This window comes from Melozone crissalis, unplaced genomic scaffold, assembly GCF_028551555.1.
Source record: "Melozone crissalis strain CALT ecotype California unplaced genomic scaffold, PUWL_Pcris_2 ptg000106l_1, whole genome shotgun sequence".
Classification (NCBI taxonomy): domain Eukaryota; kingdom Metazoa; phylum Chordata; class Aves; order Passeriformes; family Passerellidae; genus Melozone; species Melozone crissalis.
The window spans coordinates 286827-311880 of NW_026535883.1; the positions used below are offsets into that span (position 1 = coordinate 286827).

The 25054-nt window shown below is 45.5% G+C and overlaps 2 protein-coding genes across 8 annotated transcripts in view; one reads left to right on the top strand and one right to left on the bottom strand.

The window, feature by feature from the left end:
• The window catches only part of INTS9 (integrator complex subunit 9), a 61174-nt gene extending 37171 nt beyond the window's left edge, over positions 1-24003 (bottom strand). The window contains exons 1-8 of one of the 2 annotated variants that reach the window (XM_054291809.1): positions 23927-24003; positions 19365-19492; positions 15153-15213; positions 12922-12984; positions 9187-9326; positions 7495-7581; positions 3270-3390; positions 1410-1544 (exon numbers count right to left, since the gene is read on the bottom strand). In XM_054291809.1, coding sequence (XP_054147784.1) covers positions 1410-1544; positions 3270-3390; positions 7495-7581; positions 9187-9326; positions 12922-12984; positions 15153-15213; positions 19365-19492; positions 23927-23935 — 744 coding nt within the window. In that variant the 5' untranslated portion in view covers positions 23936-24003. Of the gene's footprint in view, positions 1-1409; positions 1545-3269; positions 3391-7494; positions 7582-9186; positions 9327-12921; positions 12985-15152; positions 15214-19364; positions 19493-20484; positions 20569-23926 lie in introns of those variants that run through there. The other variant, XM_054291810.1, reaches the window with a different exon arrangement.
• Positions 24004-24457: 454 nt separating this feature from the next.
• Positions 24458-25054, top strand: part of HMBOX1 (homeobox containing 1) — a 107179-nt gene continuing 106582 nt past the window's right edge. For all 6 annotated transcript variants that reach the window (XM_054291811.1, XM_054291816.1, XM_054291813.1 and 3 more), the window contains exon 1: positions 24458-24551. The gene's annotated coding sequence lies outside the window, so the exon portion shown is untranslated. The remainder of the gene's footprint in view (positions 24552-25054) is intronic.

A 25054-nucleotide genomic window follows, 5' to 3' on the forward strand; every position in this document is an offset into this window, starting at 1 on the left:
CAATGCTGACTGTGTGCCACTCGAGATACTGTTATCATTACATATTGTCTGTCAAACATCAAAGAGATGAAGAAGAGCTGGTTGGAAGCTCCCAAAACCCACACACAGAAACACCAGATTGTAGCAGCCTGTGCTGGTGCTCCCAGGGATTAACCCCAGGACAAAAACTATCCATTGTCCTCAAAAAGCATCTAGAAGCAAATGCAAGACAATGATGATATGGGGTAACATCTGTGATGTGGTAAATAACAAGGAAAATACAAACTGAATGGGATTTTAACTATTTGTTAAATATTTCCTTTTAAAGATGTGCCCATGAGCAGTTCACTCACACCATTCTCTGCTACTGGGACTTAATTTCCTTAAAAACAGATTTTACCAGAAGCTTCCAGAGAAATGTTCACTTTTGGAAAATGATGAAGTCTGACCTGATAAACTGAATCTCTTTTCATGTCCATGAGGAGAAAACATTCTCAGCTACCAAATTACTTCATACAGGGCAAAGTTTCTCCTCACAGAAATACTCCATTCACACATTATCAACTACTGCTGCTCCTTCTCCAGGAGGGAATGAGAGCACAGCCCAGGATGGAATGGGGCTGATGAGAAACAGGGATTTAGAGGCTCTGATACATTTTGTGCACCTAAGCATGGCCAAACTATTAAGGATCATTTATCTACTGTAGTTTCTTAGCTGAGAACAAGCTTTTAAGTGAGGGATGCTCAGAAGCAAAGCTCTCCAGCAGATACCCACCTTGGGGGAAATCACTTAGTGATCAAAAACCTGACACATCTTCTAAATTATTTTTAAATACCTCCTGCAATAATGCTTTTAACTATTTTGACGACTTCTGAAGCGCACGGCACTGCAAACTTCAAGCCTTTCTTTGCAGTAAGAATTTATGGATCTAGAGAGAATTAATTTACTGGAAATTACATCTACAGCACTATAAAGACTTTGCCCTTAGCAGAGCAGGGTGGAAAAGTTGGCAGCCACTGAGCTATCATTCCTCCTAAGGAAGGATGTTTCAGAAGTGATATAAAGCAGTCTGTGAACTGTCTGTGAAGATTCTTCAGTCAAATATGGATTTTTTTTAAAAGAAGTCACTAATGCTCTTTTGTTTAACTCTATTGAAAATTTCCTCTTTAGAGTGAAAGACAATTCCATAGTTTTAAGTGAACATCAAATCACTAAGAACGAAGAATTTTAGTTATCTTTCCCTCATAACTATTGATACCTGTCATTTCTCAGGGTGTGTCTTATCAATGCCCATTAAGTCCAGGCACTGATAACACAGTTACCTTAGAGTGGCCTCTATGCCAAACCTGATCCCAGCTGGAATAAACTTTTGCTCCTTTTTTTGGAGCAAAAGTTCCTCCTAAAGACTAAGGAAAGTCAGGGGCTGTACCTGAGGGTGTGTTGTAAGCAGAGAAGATCCTGAAACATAAGAAACCTTTTCATAGTGTGACTGGATAATCCAATTGGAACTCCCAAGAGCGTAGCCCGAGCTCAGAGGGGTGACCTGCACAGCACCAAACAGCTCCTGAAACACACAGTGAGAGACATGAACTTGAGAGAGCCCCAGAAGGAATCAGGACAGGTCATTTTGTCATCAGTGGTAGGAATTTCAAAAGCAGTTCTGCTGCTCAAAGTCTTTGTGAAGCTGTGCTGCTGACAATTACACCTGCTGGTTTTACCCACCCATGTCTGGCAGGACACATGCTCTGAGAAAAGCTTTTCCTGAGGCAGAGCCCCCATAAAGTTTCTCTTCCATGAGAATTTTATGGCATCTGAGTTCACACTGAATGATACCTCAAAACGAAGGAAACAATCCTGATCCTTGATCTTGATCCTCTGCCTGTATTGAAGAAGTTTGTGGGAGCTTTGCATCTTTGAAGATTCTATTCTCCTTTAGTCAAATTAAATTGGTATTGGCCAGCAGGAGAGAAGGAAGGACAAGTACTTCTATATTGATATAAAAACTCTGCTTGGGTTGCAAATTTTACTGTGGAAAACAAATTTAACCTCAAACTCACCAGCTTTCTAACTTTATTTCTTTTCAAATGCTACCTGCTGGTAATTTAGCAACAACACCCTGCAAACTCAATCCACATTTTAGTTTCAGTGTAAGCAACTTGACAGTTGCCTCCTTTGCAGGTGTCATTAGGAATTGTATTCCTTCATCTGTACCCAGGAATGTGGAATACTTGTTTGGAGAAAGGAAAATAAACCTCCCTAATGTGATCTGCCTTCTGGTTACTGAATAATAGAACAAGCACCTGATTCATGCAATACAATGATTTTTCTAGTATTTCAATACATATTTGGATGCCTTGAAAAACAAGGCAGGTTGCCTTCATTCCTCAGAGTGTGCAAGCCAAGGCTCTAATGTTTGATTATTTGAAAAGTTAGCTTTGGGAAGAGAAAAAATAGAGTTTTTTTCCCCAATAACTACAAAAGAATGATTGGCTGAGACACACACATCTAAAATTAAGGGAGATGCATCCACACTGTGAGGACAGTCAAAAATTAACTGAAACAATCCATGGATAATGAGAAGTCATAACTTACTTTAACCCATATTTTTATTTTTTAAGGCCTTTGAGCAGCAAAACCAGGTATCACAGCCCAAACAAGAGCAGGGATCATGGCACACATGCTGCCAACAATCCATATGAGATCTGCAGACTATGGAACTGTGGGTTCAGTTCATTCTGGAAACTACACTGGATTATAGTCAACAGCATTACAGTCAATAACTGTGAGCTGGAAGCCCTGGGAAAGGAGTTTCTGAAGTTCCCATTGAACCATTAGGTTTTGTTTACAGTCCCTAATTTACAGTATGAAACAAAGTGGAGGCTAAAGCACTCTGAAGATTCCCAGAAGTGAGATTGGGGAGCTGGGAAGGGGATGTGGCTTAGAGACAGAGAGGATACATTCACTCCCTGCATCCTCCCAGCTCTCAGCGGGCCAGCCATCAGCTCCAAATTTGAGGGCACGCCGCCTTAAAATTGGCCTCCCCAAGGAAGAGAAGAAACAAATGGATATTCCCTGATTTCACCAAACAAGAGCCCTTCCTGGGAGGCAGACTGAGGGGCAGTCTGTGAAATCCTGTCTTGCTTGCCTGTGCCAGGGTAACTAGATCCAACCAACACAGGATTTAGAGGAGAAAAGCTGGGGATCAGTTGTTGATTGTTGCCCTGAGGAGTTTTGGTGATGCCCTGAGGAGTTTTGGTGTTGCCCTGAGGGCAGCTGTCCAGGTACTCACGATTTTCTGGGAGTAGCCCACCAGCTGGATCTTGCTGAGGGCTGCGTTCACCTCAGGCATGGTGTAGCACTTCCTCCACATGGACACCTCCACTGCATCCTTCAGCGGGGCTGGCAGCAACCTGTGAACACCAGTGGGAGGTTCTGTGGGGATCCAGAACAACAGCTGGTGCTGGACCAGCTTCTACAACCATTTACATTCTCCACATCTTTAATTTTACCCTTTTAAATTTTTATTTTCAGTGTGCCTGGTGCTTCAAAGTGAGGAGTAAAGCCACACTTCCCAATCTCTTTGTTGCTCTCCTGTCCAGCCCTTGCATCAAAGAAATAGCTGTGATCAAGGTGTTACCACAACTCTTGGGGTACTTTCATCCCTGATGAAAAGTGCTGGCTGATTTGAGATGTCAACATGAAATGCACCTCCAGCACTAGGATCTCAGATCAGTGTCTATTTTTTATATCATAATAATATCATTTTTTATACCATAATAATCTGAATAATACCCTAATAATCTGAAACAATCTGGTTATTAAAGTACAGTTACCAGACCACGAGCAGGGATGGCCCTGCCCTGATTTCTGCCACTGGCCTCTTCCAAGAGCACACGTCCCTGCAGCTCAGCTCAGCTTCCCTGCCTTCAACCCCACTTCCCTCCTGAGTGCCCTGGCAGGGACACCCGAGCTGACACTGCAGAGCTCTTTGAAATCCCCTCCACGGAAGTATTTAAGATGTTTTACACCAAAGTGAGATCCATCCATTCTGCTCCTCACAGACACTGCAAGTCAGCTGGCCGGCGTTGTCAAGGGAAGAAGTGAACTATAATGTCACAGGCTGGAAGAGGGATGGCTAACTTCTGGGAAATAAATCTTCCTCAGCAACATGAACTGAGGCAGGAAGCAGAACAGCTGCCAAATGCATAAGAAGAATAGGATTTTTTTTTTTGTATATTAAACCAATGCTAAATCAAAGGCTAATTCAAACCAATTTCCAAAGATTTATGGAAATTGGTCAAGTTTCTTTGATCAATTTGTTTAAAGGAATTTAATTTATTGTTATATCTACTAGGTCAGTGAACTCCTCCATAATTTAAGATACTGAAGAAAGGATTAAGGACAGCTCTTGCCAAGACCACAGCACAGGTCCAGAAGGATAACTGCAATTCCAGCACACGCTGGCTGAAAGCACCCCGTGCTTCAGGAAACAAACAAAGCCTTCAAGGTCTGTTTTGGGAAGTCGTAAGCAACAAAAGGAGACACAATGTGGAGAGTTGTCCACCACTGCACTGAAGCAAATTGCCTGTAAAAGCCTTTAACCTACCATAAGAAGCATTTAGTGTTGGAGGCTTTCAGGAGCTTCTCTTCTGGGAAGAGGAAAATGTTTCTCCAGGTAATGGAGAACGTGGGGAATTGTCCTTGGTGACTGAAGGAAGTTTCTCTTAGCCTTGACTGTGGCTACAGTGAAAATACTCTGATCCCTGGCAGAGACCAGTGGCACCAGTCTCCAGTGGTTTCATGAAGCTGAGTGTCAATGAAGTGCTGGTCCCTCAGGTGCATTCAGTCTGTCATCTCACTTCTAAAATTCCCACAGAGTTACCAGAGGATGTTTTGTGGTCTGGAGTAAATCTACTGCCACCATGGCAACATCCTGTTAGAGATCACCTCACAACAGCCAGATGTGTGAGGGCAGCTCTGGGACAGCCATAAACGGGGAGGTACCATGAATCCACATGATTGAGGATAAAAATTCACGCTTAAAAAACTCAGGGATTTGTATTTTTCCCTGGGATCTGCACAGATACAGTCCCTCTTGTCAATGCAAAGGGTGGCATTTAATGTATGATGTAAAATCCCAGAATTGTTTGGAGGGAGAGGAGGATGACAGCCCCAAACCACATCAGGCCATGGCCTCTCTCTGCCCTGCTCAGCCTCAGGAAACAGTCTGCTTCAAACACTTTAAAAGATATGGGAAACCATCAAAAAAGAAATCAAGAAATCAACAAGAAAAGTGCTTTTCACAAGGCAAACTTCCTCTTTAGCCTCTGAATCCCACTCAGCGTGAAAAATATCCTGGCTGACATCTCCAGAGCTTCCACGAGACTGCTCACTTGAAATAAAAGCCAGTGGCAATAAAACAGGCTAAGCAATTAGTTCAGACTGGATCTGATAATGGAAAAATGTAAACCACTATAATGAACTTATTATATTTTATACAGTATTTGCATTTAAAATGCTCCAGTGCTTTATCTAATGAAGATGATAATACTTTGCGTTTTATACTAACTGTTTGGAGGAGAACTAGCTGAACTGTAAAGCAGTAATGGGGAGTGATCAGCCTGAAAAATTAAAGTTAGACTCAGAAGTAATAAGTATTCTGTTGTAGCAACAGCCAAGTAGGAAAAAAAACCCCAATTCATCAAGATCACATTTTCTTAAGTAACGGATGTCAGTCCAAGGCTGCATGTGCCATTAGCCAGGTGCTAATTTGGGGATCAGTTGATGTTTTGCTCTAATAATCAGTTCCATTCACGCCTGCGTGACACTTGTCACCAGGCATCTCAAAACACTTTGCAAACATTAATTAAAGTCCCCGGGTGCCCTCTGTGCTGGATGGGAGCTGCTTTACAGATGCACACAGAGGTGAAGGGGGAAGCTCAGGGCACAGGTGGGGCAGAGGTGGAGAGGGAGGTCACATTTGTCCCCTTGTTCCAGCTCAAAAACAACATTGGTTCAGACCAGCAGAGTTATTATACACAAATTTGTGTTATTAAACGGATGTTTATAGCTTCCACCTCCCTGCTACCCCTTTAAAATGGAACTATGAATTTTGGGGGACATGCCCAGCAATAGGAGAGGGGAACATGTATTTTAAATAGCACTTCAAGGAAAAAAAAGGCTCCAGTCTTCTACAGCAGCTGAATCAGAACAAAAATTCCCTCTCTGTGCTCTCCTCTAAAATAATCAGCAGCATGCAAAGTGCCAGGCAGCACTTTTCCTAAAATACAACCACCAGGAAAGTGACATTATATGAGCTGCAAGATATATGATTCTCCTTTAAACCATGCATACAAAACATGCCTGCTGTGACAGGAATAATGGCTCCAGTCCTCTCTCCCCACACACTGGGAGTGTCAGCAGTGGCTCTGAGCAGGCCAGTGGACCCCAAAATTAAAAAAGAAAACCCCACTATTCTAAAAATCCTGCTGAACTTCAGTGTATTTGGTTTTGCTTTACATTCAACTTGGTATCTCCTTGTCTTCTTCAAAGAGTGAGAGTTATGGTGTAAAGACTGCTCCAAAATTCATCAGGGGAACACAATATACAGCTAAAACTGTGGTAATTTGGATTTTTAATTTTTGCTTTATGATATTGGGAAATATCAAGGCTACTCTTCTAATGTAAGAAATAATTCACTTTTAGGAAACTTCTAAATCAAGCCATCTTAAGATTTAGGAGTATAAAAAGGGAGATTAATTAAAAATGCACAAAGCAGCTTTTAAAAATAACTTTTTAATCAACCAATCCTATCTTTAAAATGTGCTAAAAACAAAACTGTCTCCTCCAAGGAACAAGCTGTGCACCTGAAACTGTTTTTATTCCGAAGAAAGCATCAGCTACAATTAGTAAACTGTATGGATAATTTTTAGATTCCATAGGCTTTCAAAACTTTGAGCATTTTGTTCTGATGTATAGCTGGAATAATGGACATGGTGCTGCAAAATAAGCTTTTTTATTCAGATTTTAATTTGGTTTTAAGCTTTGTAGAATCAAAAATCCCACCTCTGCTGTTCAGGTGTAAAGATGGGAAGAAAGGTAACACCAGTGACCTCCAACAGCTGTGTCTTGACTTTCTTAGTATGTCAGCAAACATAAATGTAAATATCATTTACATTTAAATTATTCCAATGCAGTGTCATTAAATTTAAATAGCCTTCTCATTTCAACAACTTTTTATGATGTTACTACCAAAATCTGATTGTTTTATCTGCCATCATGGAGCTGAACTGTGTGAGGGGAGATCAGGGGAAGCTTTGCTGTTACCAAATCTTTCTCCAAGAAACAAATTTGTGAGGTTGGAAAACCAACAACGTGCAGAAATGATTAAAGAAATAATCGACCCAAGGAGTCACAGCAGCAAATCTCAAGTGGTGGGAGCTGAGCCATCCTCACAGTGACTCCCAAACTTTGGTGCTTTGGCACAATCACCTTTCCGGGGGCTCCTTCCTTACCTTTGCACCTCCTTGTTCTTCCACATGGAGGCAGACTGAGCCTTTGGCACGCGTTCAATGGAATTCACCAGCTCTTCCATCAGGAGCCTGAAAAAATCAAACCTAAATCAGCGCTGCCTCCTCTCACACAGGAGAGAACTTTGGCCCAAATCTTTCCAAAACACCACAGAAATTGTAACACCCAGAGGGGTTCTTCCCACAGAGGCCATGACCAGCACTGCCCCTGTTTATCCAAGGAGTGTTTCCAATTCCATCTGCTTGCAACAGAGGAGGATCTGGCCCACTGGGTTATGGGCTATTTGGAAAATGCAAGATAATTTCTTCATTACTGACTGCCTGTGATAAGTAATGAGACAAAACACACAACAAAACCTCCTCAGCTGCTGCCTGTCTGTCACTTAGGGAAACCAAGCATGCTGTCAGAGTGAGCTCTGCTCATCTGCCAATGCAGATTTGAGACAGGAAAAGGTGTCAAGCCTTAGAAATTGTCACTGCAGATTTCCCTGCCCAAAACTAAACAGCATTTGTGATTGTGTGCAGGCTTTCCCTTGAAGTTTGGAGCACAGGGACAGAATCTGGAATGACTTGGGGTGGGGAGAACCACACCAGTGCACTCTCCCACAAGGCTGTGCTTGTTATCTCCAGCTCTGGAGCAGTAAAACCAGAGGTTTACTACTCTATTCCTATTTACACAATTCCTTTCACCTACAAGGGCCTTCAGTTTCTGTTTGCTTTCACACAATGGGGGAATTACTCTGGCATGGGAAGTTTGCACAGGACCTTCAGTGCACAGAGATTCCTGCCCTAAAGTGCTTACAGAGTAGTCCAGATAGGAGGGCCTAATCTGGCTCCTAATTACTGAATGTAGCAGCTCTGCAGGCGAGAGGGACAGAGCTCAGTTCCAGTTAGGCCTCACCTGCAGCATTTGGTGTTGACCCACCCAATCAACAAGACAATTTTGTAAAAATAAACTGGCAGGTTTGATGACTGTTCTGGTTTTTGACTGCACTGTCAGATCTTTTTCTACCTCAGTCTCCTCTTTCTGCCATTTTTCCCAGTGCTTCTCTCTGGAGTTCAGAGCTCACACAGCTCAGCTGTCATTTGAGATGATGTCAGCCTGAATTCCTTTCTGTGGAGGGGAGGAAGGTGAAGAATCCTAGAATGGTTTGGGTTGGAAGGGACCTTGAGGATCATTTAGTTCCAACCCCTGCCATGTGCAGGGACACCTTCCATTGGACCTGGTGGCTCTAAGTCCTGTCCAGCCTGGTCTTGAACACTTCCAGGGATGGAGCAGCCACAGTTTCTGTGGGGAACAAGTCCATTTTCTGATTGGGAAGTCTCCTTTTGGTTAAGGGGAACAGAGGAGAGCAGGAGAGCTCTTTGATCCACGGTTTTTGAAGGTCTGAGGTTCCCTATGTGGCAATTACTGAGGTGTCTCAGCCCACTCAAATTCCACTGTCCCACATCTGTGGCCTGGACTCAACACAAAGCACCTGCTGGAAATGCTGAGGGTTCCAGAGGTTGGGAAACATGGAGTTAACACATCTACAGCACTAAGGGCTTGGCTGGTGTTCAGCTCCTGCCTGAAAGCCTCTTTGGAACATTAGACACCACTCCTCTCCCACATTGTCCTTTACACCTTCTCCTCAGCAGTGATGAAAGAGGAGCAGAGAATCTGAAGGGGTTTTTTACCTGCCAATTTGAACAGTGGGCTCGGTGGCATAAACTGTTCCAGTGAATCCTGTGTACTCTGTGATGTAGGGCAGGGCCATCATGCAGTGATAGTTGGAGATCAAGATCACATCCACTGTGGAGAGGTCAAGCAGTTCAGTCTGAAAACAAGAGCAGAGATAAGCAACTTGTAACCCTTTCAGGCAGTCTAATAAATGGCAGAAAAACTTCTCCTCTTTTTTTTTAACTTTATTGCAGGAATGTAACTGGTTTATAAAAGCATCTCTCAGCTGTGGCAAAGATTAATGTTGCCTTTAAATTAACAAGATTTATTTTAAAAGCCCCCTAAAATTATTCCATTCTCCAACCTGGAAAGGAAACCATGTCCTGGGTTTTTTCTGTTTTTCAGGTGATGAAATGGCTGCAGTTATGAGATCCATGATTTATTTTTATCAAATAATTGATGCATGCACCTCCTTAGGAAGGGACACCAAAATTTCTCCATCAGTGATTTAGGGTGTTTCTTTTTTTTTTAATGCAGTACATCATACTGTACCCCAATAAAGAGATGCATGAAGACTGTATTTATTCATATGCTTAAAAATAATCCTCATATTTTCCCAAAGTAAATGTTTGGCATCTTTCTCATTCACATTTTCTACAGCAGGAGATGAAGCCCATTCACAGGATACAACAAAATGGATGGGTGGGCTCAATTAGTTTTGATGTGACAGTTTAGACAAGAGTTCTGAGAGTGAAAGAAGATTTCACACATTGTTAAAAGAATTTTAATTAGAAATATTTACTGGTAATGCTATAACACAAATGGTGTCAAGTCAGAAATTTACAAGATTACTGACCTCTAACTCAGTTATTATAGAGCAGCTAATGGAATTCAACACTCATCAAGCACATATTATCTGATTACAAGGCTTGGTCCAGCAATTTGAATAAAAAAGGCAAGAAAGTAGGTCACTCTGCTTTGCAGAGGGCTGACACAGGGCTCTGGTGACAAGCTGCTTAACTCCTCCTAAGCACTCATGGTTTCAATCCATGATCAGCAATGATCTCTGAGCTGAGAACAGGAGGTGAAACATCACCCTCAGCTCCATGACAGGGAACCTTTTATCTTCTGGGCTTCCAGGCAGGAACACATCCCTGCAAGGTATCAAACGATCTGCTGATGCCTGCTCCTGCCAAAGCTTGGATTGTCCACACCTCGGTTTGGACAGATTTCAGCTGTGTCCAGACTGTACAGGATCAAATTGCGGACTGGTTTGGGTGGGAAATTCCTTAAAGACCAACCTGTTCCACCCAGGTTGGGAACCCTTAAAGACCAACCTGTTCCACCCTTCCACCATCCCAGGGTGCTCCAAGCCTCGTCCAGCCTGGCCTTGGACACTCCCAGGGATCCAGGGGCAGCCACAGCTTCTCTGGGCACCCTGTGCCAGGGCCTCACTACCCTTACAACCAACAATTCCTTCCCAATATCCCATCCATCCCTGCCCTCTGGCAGTGTGCAGCCATTCCCTGTGTCCTGTCCCTCCATCCCTTGTCCCCAGTCCCTCTCCAGCTCTCCTGGAGCCCCTTCAGGCTCTGGAAGGGGCTCTGAGCTCTCCCTGGATCCTTCTCTTCTCCAGGGAAACATCCCCAGCTCTCAGCCTGGCTCCAGAGCAGAGGGGCTCCAGCCCTGAGCTGAATCCCAGCCCAGCAGAGCCATCAGGAGGATCCACAGCAGCACTTTCCAACCTCAAGCATGCCCCATCTCAGCACCCTAGAAGCATTTACTGACAGCATGAAAAGGGTGTCAAAACCAAAACAAAGTGAAATCTTCCCTGGGGCTTGCAGTGATTTCACTAAAGTGCCTTTGAGCTGAAGAGGCTTAAAAATGTTTCTTGCATGTGAAGTGAGAGAGCAGAAAGGTGCCAAGCAAAGAGAGGGCTGCACCCTGCACTCTGACACGTGTGAGAGTACTCAGCTGCTGAGACTGCCTCATCTCACCTTGTGGCTGCTGGATTAGACCCAAATCTTGGCTTGCTTCGGTAATGGTGCTCTGGAAGGGACACAGAGATTCTCTGGCAAACTGCTGCTGCAGACAGGTTTCTTCAAAAGAAGTGGCATGGAAGGAGATAAAGTAAAAGCCTCTTTCACACAAGCTCCCTCTTATCCTGTGTTGCCAAACAGCAGCAACATTTCCACTCTGTTTGCAGCTGGCCATGACTCCTGAACCTCCTGCAGACAGGTGAGCTCAAGGTGTGAGCTGGGTGTCACAGCAGATCTCTTCCTAGTGTTCATGGAGGAGATGTGGCATCTGATGGGAATTTTGGGAAACATCTGAGAGGCCAATTTTAAAGTTCCTGCAATGGTGATGTGCAGTTGGTTGTCATGTTCTGGTTTGTAGGATGGGCTGCTGGGAAGCAGCTTCATGCAGTGGTAACAGGAATAAGATGAAGCAGTGACTCCCTGTCTGTCATATTCACAGCTACACATGTGGGTATTTTCCAGCCCAAAAAGTCTGGCTGAAGCACCCTAAACCCCAGCAGATAATAATTCCAAAGAGAATCCAGCACATAAACCCTGTCCTTCCCACATCTGGGCCATAATGGCACTTTCTACACACACAGATGCTTCCCACATCCCTCAGTTTCACAGAACAGTAACCAAAACAAGAAGAACCCAGAATTCACAAAACCCCAGAGTTATTAGTGTTTTGGGCTGGTCTTTTTTGGTGTGATTGGATTATGACAATTCCAGCTGGGTTGGAATGGTTGTAATCTGTTGGAACCACTTGCCAAAGCCAGTTCCAGAGCTGCCAACTTGTTGGGAAGAATCAACATGACAAGAGTGATGCCAGAGGTGAGTGCCATGGGATCCACACATGGGAACAATATTGCCAGAACCTCAGCAGGCTGACAGCAACCTTCCAGGAGTGTTTTGTGCTTCCTGAAGGTTTTTTTTTGGTGTTTTGTGTTTTCTGCAAGGTCAGGCAGAAAGGAAAAAAAAATTCTGCCCTCTGAACACACTGAGGAAAGGGACAGTATTCCCATGCTACTCTCCATTATTTATCCCCACCTCTCTCTGCTCAGCTTTTTATGTCTTTATTTCTCCTACAGCACTCCCCATATGCACTGGGCGATTCCAGGTAATCCAAACATCTTCAATGGTCTTGCTTGCTTTTTCTTAATCCAGAAATTCCAGTAAAAACCAGCTTGAGCAGCCACTTGCAGCCATGTCCATGGATATGAAGGCCCTCAAAGAGGCTGTAAAAGTTTTTAACCTGAAAGTGCTGCTGGCAGAAGAGCAGCCCAGCAGAATCCAACCTGGCCTAACCACAGCTGGCTCCCCAGGGATGTCCTGCATCTGTGGTTAGAGACAAGCAGCTTTCCTCACCTTCATGCCCTGCTCTCATCTAGATCAGCACATGGATCCTGTCAGTCAGCCCAGCTCAGTCTGGTTATCTTTGAAAAGCCACAAAAAGGGACAGTTCAGTCTTCTTCTTGTGTCAGATTATTTGTTCAGTCTTCTTCTTGTGTAAGATTATTTGTTTAAGGAGACCTTCCATGTCTCCAAAAGGGTTGTTTCCATCCTTTCTCCAGTGTCATAGAACTTGAAAGCACCTTAACAACACAGAGTTTTAGCAGTGCTATTTACTGAGAATTAATAAATTAGCAGGAACCTGGTAATAATAATTTCACAGGTTTCTCCCATGTGATTGAATGGAGTCAGATTTTTCAGTAGGGCTTTGACCAAACTCACCTCTGGCAAGCAGAACTCAGGCACAGAGTCTACAAAGACGTGGCCAGAGCACTCCTTCAGCTCCTGTAAAAAATCACACCAACAGAGGAGACACAAAAATGCAACACAGTGTTATCCAAGGCAGCACAGTTTGGATTTTCCAGATACTTTCTTTATCACAGGTAATTTCCAGCCCATTACTACAGGACATTTATCCCCCTTCTAGACATGATTTGGTGCAGGCAGATCTGCTGAAATTGCTTTCATGGCAGATGAGGCTGCTTGGTACCTGAAGGCATCAAATCCCCCTTGGGAAGGACAGAGAGAGCACTCTGGGAGGTAAAGAAAAAGGCCTGGTAATGACCAGGAAGGGAAGTTTGGAATTGGTTCCAAATAACATCCAACCTCTTCCGTCTTACTAGAACCTAAATACAATTTATAAAACCTATCTCAGAGTATTTGATGGCACAACTTTTGGAGATCTAATTTCCACATGGCACATTTTGTTAAACTCTAGCCCCTATTTTCTTCCTCTTTTTTAAGGCTGACACCAAAAACTTTTGTCATGTGAGAAGTCACATTCTTCAGGGTGGAACAAAAACATTCTCAACTCTATCATAGCACAACTCACAGGCTCCCTACCACCCACCCTGCCTTCTCTCCTGTCCCACAGCAAGTGGGCTCAGCCAGCTTCAGAGTGACAGAATTAAAGATTGAATCCAATTCTTAATAATTACAGTGCACCTGCCAACTAGTAACGAATGAGCAATTACATCTAGTGGCAGAAGTCTCCTAACCTCATCTCAAGGGAGTTCAGAATGATTAAAAGTAGATCACAGCACATTTCAATGCCTCTGCAGGACTGAAGTTTTAAAACTGAGTGCTGTAACAGGAATGTCCACCCCACATGATAAAACACCCCCCTTTGACTTCTTCCCTTGGCTTTTTCCAGCATGGGTCAAAGAATTTACCATTCCAGGCACTTACAGTGGTCAAGGTGAAGTTAAGAGAGCTGCCTTTGAATTTTTAACATGATTTCCATGGCCATTGTCTGAGTTTGGAGGTTTTTCCTGAGCACACACTGCAGCAGCAGCAGCATCCCAGAAATTTAAATATATTCCAAAGAAAACTACAGTGACAATCTGTCCATCCTTTGGAGCCCAGAGCTCTGACACCAAAGCTGAGGTTCAGGAGACACAAATTCCAGGGAATTCAAACTGAGCAACTCCATTTCTGCCCCTGAGCCTCTGCAGCCCTGCAACAGCCAGTTAGCAAGTGCTCTGAATAGAGCTGTTACTATTTTACCAACAGAAATGCTGCCTGCACAGTTTCTTTTGTCTCCAATGAGAAGAAAAATCGGGTCTTTAATCTATGATCTTCAGCTCCCTTGTCTGGAAAAATCAGATCAATCCATTTTGTCCACCTCAAAGTCCCCTACAAAAGCAACTATTATCACTGTTTGCTTTAATGTTCCCATAGTCAGAGAACAGTCTATTAAGCATTTTCTCCACTGGTACCTATTGCTGCCCACATTTGAAATGTATCTGCCTATTTTACTAACATCTGACATATTTTTTGTGCTCATTGTTCCCTTATGGCAGATCAAGCTGCCCGCTGCAGTGCCAAGTTTTGGTTGAAGCCTCAGATAAATTCTGCCTCCAAAACTGATGCAATGAAAAGAGGGGGGGAAAAAAAGAGCAATTCTGTGTCTCTCATGTTGCTGAGGAAGTTCTATGTCTTAGAATCAGGAGGCTGGAGATAATATCCTCCCTGCTATGTCCAGCAGCAGAACACATGTTGATTTCAGAGGCCAAAGCCATGCTTTTCCTCTCTGAGAGACCTCCCATAGGCAAACCATTGCCTTTCCCATAGTTCTGCCTGAAAAAAGTATGAAACCAACCTCATTTATAGGCATGCTCTGAAGCCTCAGTGTCAGAAAAGTGAGGCTGTGGAATAAAAGGCACTCTAAGAAGGCGAAGCACTATTATTTATGGCGCTTCATGAAATACAAAAATATTCACACTGACGACTTCTGCATTTTAAGCAGATTTTTTTATAATCTAGGCTACCTCTGAAGCCTGAGAGTTGCCATTAGCATTTTGTTTCAAAACGTTTTCTGCTCTGCAAGGACATCCTGGCTGCTGGAGGTACACAGAGAACCCTTTGGGATGAGTCAGCTCCTGCAGCACCAGCTCTCAACCTGTCAGGTGGCTTTTTGCATGGCAAGAAAATCCCAAGCATCACTCCAGTACCTTGTCCAGAAACATGCTTCCATCTTTCAAAACCCAGCCAGGAAGTTTGGACAGCCTGGGGCTGTGGAAAGAAAGAAAGAAAAATTATTTCAATATGAACTGAATTATTATCAGTGGCTAAGCACAGACCTTCTGCTTGGTGTCATACAGGCAGAGAACACCATTCCTGTCTCAGGGAAGTAACAGGCCCAATAAAACAGACAGACAGTTTCACTGTGGTTAAGTGTTCACCAAAATGACTTTTACAAATCATGATTATGACACTTATAAGTAAAAATAAATCAGAGGACAAGGCACACAGGGAGTTTTTAGTAACTTTTGGTGAGGATTTTTAAAAGGTTCAGTGCTGCTGAGTTCCCTGTGGTGAAAGTGGATGAATAAACACAAGTTAGGGCAGCAACAAACTCTGTGCTCGAAACAACACAAAAGCACCATAAAACTGTTGTGGGACAGAGGACAGCAGACAAATATTCCCATCAGCAGTGGCAGGGAAAGACTGATGCTCTGGATTGAGTCATTTATAGACACAGGTTGGGATTTTACATCCACATAAACCATGGTTTTGTGCCTGGGTGTCACCCTGAAGACCCACACCAACAGCTGTACAGGGCAGAGGGGCAAGGAGGCTTTGCTGAGCCCCTTTTTTCATTGTTTCAAATGCTAACAAAGGAATTTAAAGGTAGACATTGTAATTCTGAGTTTACAGCAGTAATGGCTGCAGCATTTCTTGCTACCATAACTGAGAGACTTATTTCTATTTCACAGTGACATCTGATTTTTTTATGAGCCTACAACTTAGCTCTAAACACACTCTCTGCCCAGACCGAAGTTCATTTACACAAATAAAAACAACTATTGAGTAAACAAGAGAACTGAACCCACCTGAAACCAAACCCTGCAGCAACTTCAGATTTGGACACAGAACCTGGCTGCAATGCACTTTGCAAGTGCTGTGCACTAAGCTCTACAGACAGGCATGTTTATATCCTAAAAGCACTTTCAAATTCAACATCTTGAAAATAGGAATTGATTCAAGGGCTCAGAGGAATGCTGTGTTCAGACTAACAGCAGTATAAAAGACCAAATTCTGACACCCCAGTAAGTCACAAGGAAGGGAAAAGGGGAAATCCATGAGTGAAGGAGTGAAGACAGAAGGTAAGAGGTGAGAGCAGAAGGATCTGTCATGGAGGAGCTGTGCCAGAAGGGCAATTCCCTTCTGAGGATAAAGAGCAAGACTGAAGAAGTCTGATGGCAGAAAAGATGAAGTGACTAAATGTGCTGCCCAGTGGATTGTTCAAATGCACAATTCAGGAGCAGTGATTTGGAGACTGAGGGGGCTGAGTAGAATTGGTGCAGTGAGTCTAAAAGAGTTATGGAAAAAGCAAGAAGAAACCACTCTGATATGCAACAACTCTGTGGAAGGGCCACCTGGAGGGCTGCAGTCCAATGTCCCAACACCAGCACAGGGTCAGGTCAGGGCCTTGTGCCTTGCAAATCCCTGGGTCCATCTGTGGTTTCAGCAGCACGAGGCAGAGCAGAATAAACTTTACTTTTTTGTCCTATCCCCCATAATTTAAACTAGCAAAAGTTTTGCTTTATTCATGATGAAAGAGCACTAAACTTGTACTAAACTGGCATCCACTGAGGAGTGAAGAGTCAGGGGAGGCAAAATGAGACGGTGTGCCTTGTGTGTGCTGAAAGCAGAACAAGCAACACAGGACAGAAAGGACTCTTTACCTTGGAGCCAAGAAGCAACACAGCTCCTCCTGACATCGTTGTGACATTGTAATAGAGTGATTGATTAATCCAAACTAGCTGGAACTGTCCCATAAATAATGTGAGCAAGTGTGTCATGGCTAGACAGGGAAGGTTAAGAGCTTCCCACATGTTCATTTTGCCGTTTTGCATTTGACTTTGGTGCAGGGGAGAAAACTCCAGTTGACAAACCTCCTTTAAAGTACAGGAGCACAAAGAGCTGGGCAGCTGCAGGTGCGCAGCATGTGCCCCATGGGCTGGTGAGAACAGGGAATGCCATTTCCAGGGCAAGGGGGAATTCAATGCCTTTGCACTGGCATTGCTTTGAGGAGCAAAGAACTCTGAAAAATGCCCAGTGCCTTTAATGCCACAAACACTGCAGCACTTTCCTCTCTTACAGATTAGAGCACAGGCTCTCAAAATATTTGCTCAAGGAGGGTCCCATGCCAGGTAGGACACAGGAGTGAGCTGTGTAGCAAAGATCCTCTGTAATATCACACATTTGGGCAGCTTTGCAGATCACACAGTGAGATTTGCAGAATCCAAGGGGTTCATGGATCCTGCTGGAATCTCTGGCTAAAGACAGCAGACAGAAGCATGGCTGCTCTCAGGTTAAAGTCTCACTCATGTCCATCTCCAATCAGCACATCTGGTTCTGAGAGGATGCAGCTGGACAGGACACCAGATCTGTGTTCAAATCCCACAGTCCTTCCTGTCACCTTACCTGCATCTGATGACAATGTCAGCTCTCTGTCCCCCCATGTTATGTTGACAACACACATTTGAATTTCAGAGGTGTTTGGACATCATGGTAATGGACTCCTAATCTCAAATGGTACAACTATGAGTACTACAGAGATAAGGACCTTGCAGTGGCAGCCACATTCCTCCTCACATTTCTGACTTATTTCCACAACTCTCTGCAGGACACCTGGTTTGCAGAGGAGATCAATTACCTGCCCAAGTCCATGTGCTCAGGCCAATCCTTGCTCTGAGGGGTGTTCAGTCACCTCACCGACAAGATTGATTGGATTTAAATCCAAATGTTTGCTCTGGTTCCACTGGGCCATCAGGGGTCAAATCTGACATCCTCTCTTATTGAGTTTGAGTCATTCTAGTGCCGACATTCTGGAGGGGCTTGGGGAATTCCAGGTTGTGACCTGCAATTTGGCTGTTCATTCCCAGGGTCTGCTATCAGCACACAAAGCTGCCACATCCCAGGGGAAAGCTGATTCCTGCTGCTCTAAAGAACCTCTTAAGCCTTTGTTCAATCACCTCATTTTGCTACTTCTTCCTCTCTCAATTTCCTTTTTTTTTTTTTTGAGGGGTGGGAGAAAGCAAATGCAAGGCAATTCTGTTTGTACTTGGATTTCCTAAATTTTCAAAATTTATTACTGCACCAGTTGGTGCAGTCAGCAGCTACACCACGGAATGGGACAAAAATTGGCTTTCACACTGATCCCTCTGAGGGCATCTGTTGCCTCTCTACAGCAGATCCTGAACTCCAGGTTCTTGCAGAACAATGCCCGCATTGTCTATTCCTTTCCTCTACTTTCCAAAAAATAACAAATCATAGGAAGTGCTGGACAAAGTGCTTGAACCTCACTAGGTCACTTAGGAAACTCCCTTTTCCAATTGTATTTTCCCCCCTCTTAATCAAGCCTTCCCTGAACCCAGAATGTTCCTCACTTATTTCCTTGTGGATCAAAGTTACTAAATGGCTTTTGAGAAAACTCCTACTCCTCCCCATCACTGAGAGTGACTCATTCCCACCTTTCCAACTGCTAATTTTTGTCATTTATTCCATTTACACAAAACATGCCAACCTAACTTACTACCCAAATTAGTCTAAAAACCTGGGGAAACACAACTTTGCAGCAGGGCACAGAAAGGAGATCTCAGGATTCTGTTCTAACTCTTCTTTTTGTTTCTCTGCTGTTCCAATCCCATGCCCAGCTGCACAGCCCTTTTATTTATTTAACTTTTAAAAGGGAACAATTATGCCATGCAGGCAACTAACAAGGGCTGCTAAGTGCTATTTTTCTTTGCATTAGTCTGTGCTCTGAGGAACAGCCTGAGAAGGTGGTGGTTAAACAGGACTTGCTGGGCTCCATCTCAGTTCCCCATTTATCTCATCTTGCATGAAGAAGCCAGAAAGATGACAGATATGTGACCTCACTTGTGCTGAGCAGTTGCAGCAATACTTTACTGAAGCTTAGAATAAATTATCCAGAAAAACCAATCAATAAATCCATAAAATGTCTTCCGTCTACTGAGCCAAAGGACGTTATTTTGATAAAGAGAATTTTTAAGTGAACAAAGTCTATTTATGATATCAGATGATGCTGTTCACTTGTACCCATCCCCTCCCTCCTTCCAATACACCATTTCAGGCACAGCACTCCAACTGCAACCCAAGAAGATGCAGACTAAGTGCTGACAGGCCACAGAACTCACCTCTGGACCAGAGGCAGGGGGAGGAAATTGAGGGTGGACGTCATATCCAGCCCACAGTCCAGCATGATGGTGGTGGATTTGAACTTGAGCACGTTGCATGGCAAGGTGGGATGTCCTGACAGGCAGTACTGGAAGAAGAATGAGGAGGAGTTACTCAGGACCTTTCAGAACATGACCCTTCCCTGTGTGCTGGGCACTGCTGAAGCCACACCTTGAATGCTGCGTCAGCTCTGGGCCCCTCACTGCAAGGACATTGAGGGGCTGGAGGGTGATCAGGGAACAGAGCTGGGGAAGGGGCTGGAGCACCAGGAGGGGCTGAGGGAGCTGGGAAAGGGGCTCAGCCTGGCGAAAAGGAGGCTCGGGGGGACCTTGTGGCTCTGCACAGCTCCCTGGCAGAAGGGGACAGCCAGGGGGGTCAGGCTCTGCTCCCAGGGAACAGGGACAGGAGGAGAGGGAATGGCCTCAAATTGTGCCAGGGCAGGTTCAGGTTGGACACCAGGAGGAATTTCTTCATGGAAAGGGGGGACAGGCAGTGGGAGGGGCTGCCCAGGCAGGTTTGGAGTCCCCATCCCTGGAGGTGTCCAAGCAATGACTGGAGGTGGCACTCAGTGACAAGGTGGGGTCAGTCACAGGTTGGACTCGATCGTGGAGGCCTTTTCCAACCTCAGTGATTCTGTGAACGGAGTTCACAAATTGTCTTTCCCCCCTTGTTTTTAAACACAGTTCCTTACACAACAAACTAAAACATGATTTCCCATCAATCTGTGTCCCACAGCTGTGTGTGTTCACTGAGATTTCCCCAAGTCAGGGTATTAAGGAGCAGATTTTCTTCAGACAGTTTTTCTGATCCCAAGGGTTGAGTGGATGGCAAAGCTTTTCTCTCTGGTTTAGGACACATGCAGAATATTCTTTTTTTCTTGCAATCACCTATTTTCCCCAAAAAGCCAGGAAATCTGCTTCTTCCAAACTCAGCCCTCCTGGCCAAACTAGAAAATTTGAAAACGACTCGAGGTGGACAGGGAGGCAGAGAAGCCCTGCAGGAACACAAGTTTTTATGTCGGTAAGAAACCTGCCCCAACACCCCCTGCACAGGGGCAGCAGCTGTGGGGCAAGTTCTCACCTGCTTTTTGTCTCGCTAAACACAAACAGGAAGCAGGAGGGACTGCGCAGCCCCACCTGAATGGAAGCGTTTGTGTATCCAAATCCCAAAGGCTTTGCAGGCTTAATGAGGCGGCGAGCAGGTGATGCAGGGGGCACTTGAGCATCACTGAGATGCAGCCACCTCCTGTCCGCGGTGACAAACATTTCACCAGGCGCGGAGCTTCGAGGGACAGCACAACACAAAGGTCGGGTTTAAACGCGGGATTAGAGACAAAGGTCTGAGCAGAGCGCGGCCGCCTCTGCGGGAAGGTCCCTCTGCTCCGAGCAGGGAATTTTGCATCTCCACTCTCCCCAGTGTGGGATCTGGCAGCGCAGCCACGCTCAGCTGCTCAAACTGGAGCTTTTAAACTCCAGTTTTTGTCAATGGAGATGAAAAATCTAACCTGTTTGGCCGTGCACTGCACTAAAAACAGACTCGGTCTTTTTCTAAGTCATTTATCCCTTAAGCTTGTGTTCTATACTTCCCTCTACCAAGTAGGAAAAAAGGGAGATGAATAATTTCATTTTCTACCTCTGCTCACAATAATGTTAACACAGGACTGCAACTGTCTGGATTAACAGCCCTCAAGAAATCTATTTACATGCATTCCTCAAAAACCTGCTTTAAACTGTATTTAAATAGTAAAACCGACTAAGCCTCAAATATTAAATTTAAAATATCACAGAGAGTTTTGTTTTAAATTCACAAAGCCTTAATTATTAAGGGGTTACAGCACATTTTGTCTTTCTTTTAGTAAAGTTTAAAATAATATGTAAAGCCAGGGAGTGAGGTGAAGGAGTGAGGAATTCACTTGGTTTATTCACAAATGTAACACTCTCACGTGAAATTAAGTTCTCACCAGACCAGAACTTTGACAAATGAAGCTATAAATTGAAGTAAATAGAAAGAAATGAAGGGAAAAATAAGTTCTATTTTTGTGGCTTTTAAACTATTGGTAATTAAAAAAGGCAATGAAATATCACCACTTTTATCAGTAAAATATTTTCTTGCCTTTTTTTGTAATCATGAGTGGTATCACAACCCTGACATCTATGACCTAACTGGAAAATCTTCCTTTTTTCCTTCTTTAAAAGCAGCTAAAATCATCTCTCCCCGTGGCTGTCATATTGAGGTAAATGGATTCCTGGGAGTCAATGGATTCTTTCTACCAAATTCAAACAAAGTGACAGAAAAATAAAAAAGGCAATTTGTATTTTCTATCCAGCTGTTGGCACAGGTGACATTGCTGGGCCTGCACCTCTGTTAGAATTTTGGATTAGGAATCCAGGAATAGGAGTGTTTGCACTATGTGTGTCTCTACACTTTATAAATGTGATCATTTCCACACAGTTTATTCTTGTTACTGTTTAAAACACATCCAGAGCTTTCACTCATGTTCCTGGCTGGACTAAAATGAAGTTTTTTATTCCAAGATTTGCTTGATTCCCTTATGGCTAAAGGCTGGCGCAGCCAACACACAAAGGTGCCTCATCTCCTAACTCCAAAAATCATGTAAAAAATTACACAAAACACACAAAAGGCATAAATGTGCTCAGCTCACAGCTCTCCTGGCAGGACTGCAAATTGTATTTGGCAGTGGGGCACAAGTTGAGGGGTTCATTCCAGATGCTCAGGGCCTGGGAGAGGCAGGTTCCCCACAGACACCCCATTCCATGGAGGGCAGGGAGATGGTGGCTCAAACTTGCACCTCCAAACCATTCAGAGTTGTGCAGGTTAAAGGCAGAGCTTGGAATTCCAAGGGAAGCCAACAAATCCTGCAGTGCATTCCTCCAGTATTAGTATCACATGCCAGCTTAAAATCTGGGGGGAAATGAGCACTGAGGCTTGCCTGAGTGAAAGCACATTGGAGTTTGTGGCAGTCTGAGGTTTTCACTGGATTCTGAAGCAGACCTGGAGTCAGAATTTCAGAGTGGTTTGGGTTGGAAGGGACCTTGAAGCTCATCTTATCCCAACCCCTCTGCCATGGACAGGGAATATTCCATTAGTCCCTCACCTCAACCCTGTTCTTCCAAATTCAACCCAAATCTGTGAGAAAAGAGGATAAAAAGCATCTGACCCCTCTCCTTACAACCCCAAATCCAGACACATCTCCAGAGAAATATAAGGTGAAGAATCTCATAATTCTCAGTACCTGAATTTAAAAACAGATCTGAACATGCTCCACTACAGACTCCAGACAGTTTCTATTTCCCTTCTCTCTGTCCCTAACTCTAAACATTAAAAGAGCTCTGCATTTCCACTGGGGTCTTCAAATAAAGATTTTCCAGTTTGCTTTTCCCCACTGAATTCTATCAGCCTCTTCAATCACACCCAGAAGTATTTGACTTAGCAGTGTTTGTCCCACTGGAAATATTCATCCCTGCACAGATCCTTATCACAAAGGTAAGATTAAGCAGGATCAAGCTCCTTGACCACCTGCCTCTTAATTGTACACACTTCCATAGAGAGTAGTTTTCTAAGTGTTAAAACTGCACATTTGTTTCTATGAAGCTTTGTTATAACACACTGCTCAGTCTCAAAACCAAGGGACAATCTTAAATTGAATAATGGTGTCACTTCAGATTAAATAAATCAAATATTATGCTCAGGTGTGTTGAAAACTGCTTGGGTTTTCACCTCCAGACCAAGAACTGCAGCACATTATGGGAAACTGAAATTTTTCCTGGAAAACAAAGCAGCTCCTGAATCCAAGGTCTCCAGGAAAGTGAAACAGTTCAAGAGACGAGACCAATATCATGGGTCATGTACTTTCTGACAGAAGACTGTAATATCAGAACCAAAACCCCTATCAGAAGCAAGGTGCACCCTTGGCAAAGCTGTTCCAGGCTGATTTTTTGTTGTTGTTGTTGTTATCATCTCCCTGTATTATCACACTACAGATAGGAAACGTCTTTATCACAAACCACGGGCATTTATTCACGTTCCTTGCAGTCCAGCAGAAGCCACACGTGCAGGGGGACAGTTCCACGCCAGACTCATGTTAAGGGCTAGGAAGGCTGAGAAACATTTTCCCCTCTTCCTCCTCCAGAATCCTACTAAGATTTGATCCCATCCAACACCTCAAACACGAGTAACCACCTCTCCCCTTACCCGGCCCATTCAGGGCCGACCCCCGCCTTCCCCCACACCTCAGGGCCGACCCCTCAGCCCCTCCCCGCCCCACTATCACCCCCTTATCCCTCAATCACCCCCTTATCGCTGAGCCCCCCCCCCCCTCCAACTCCCTCAGCATCTCCTGACCCCTCTTTTCCCTCAGGCCCCCCTCCAGCGCCTCAGTTTCCCCTCACGCCCGGCGAGGCTGAGACTGCGCAGCCCGGAGGGGACCTCGGGAGCTCTCCTGCCACCGAGGGAAGGCCGATCCCCCTCCCCACCCTCATGGCCACCCTCCCAGGGCACTCACCAGCTTCATCGCGTCCCCCGGTTCTATTTACCGGGACAATCCTACCCCCTTCCTGCCCGCCCCGCCGCGCCCCGGGGCATCATGGGCGTTGTAGTCCCCCCTCCCCTCCGCCCTAGATAACGTCATGGCCGCCCGATGCGTGCCGGGAGCTGTAGTCCGCCCCGAGTGCAGCCCCGCCGCCCCATTGGCGCGCCGCGTGCCCGCGGCACGCTGGGAGTTGTAGTCCTGGCGCCGCGGGTCTCCCCGTCACCCTGGGGAGGGGGGAACTACAAGTCCCAGGGTCTCACAGCTGCAGCAGGTGGGGGTTCGGATGTTGATATCAACATGGCGCTTGTCAGACAGACAAAGACAGTCGGTCTGGTGTGATTGAGCCAAAAAAAAAAAAGCCCAAAAAAAAAAAGAGAGGGAGCGGGCGAGGAGGAGGGAGCGGCAGGAGGAGCGCCAGGCGGGGAGGGGGCTGTGTCCTCGGGGGGCGTGGGGGGGCTGAGGGATTTCCTCCCCCCTATTGTTCTCGTCCCTCCGCGCCCCCCGTTAATCTCCCCTCAATCTGGGGCGGGGGTGGGCGGGGGGACCCCCCCAGTCCCGCCGGTCCATGGTGAGGCGGAGGCGCCGGCAGCACCCAGAGGTGAGTGTCGAGGGGGGATACGGGGGGGGGAGCGGCGGCGGCGGCGAGGGGAGGGGGCGGGCGGGTGGGTGGGCTGGAGGGAGGGAGGGCAGCGGGAAGGGGTCCCCCCACCGCCGGCACCGCCGAGAGTCGCTCCGAGCCGGAGAGCGGAATGTGCGTGAGGGGGGCAGCCGGGGGCGGGCAAGGGTGGGCAGGGGCAGCCCCTCAGCACGGGCGGCAGAGTTGGAGCCGCGGCTTTGGGGGGCTCCGCGGGTGCCCCGGATCGGGGGAGGAGGAGGAAGAGGAGGAAGGTGTCCCCGGGAAGCTGCAGCGGGAGGGCAGGGCACCTTTGGGGTTCGCTGTTCCTGCCATTTGTGTATTTATTCTGATTCCTTCCATCTCCCGGGTGTGGGGCACGGAGTGGCGGTCGCGGAGCCCCCTCAGCCTGGGTGGGTACTGCGGTTTGGGGTGTTCGGGTGTTGCTCGCCGCGGAGTTTTGGGGTGGGCTGGTGCGACCCCCGGCG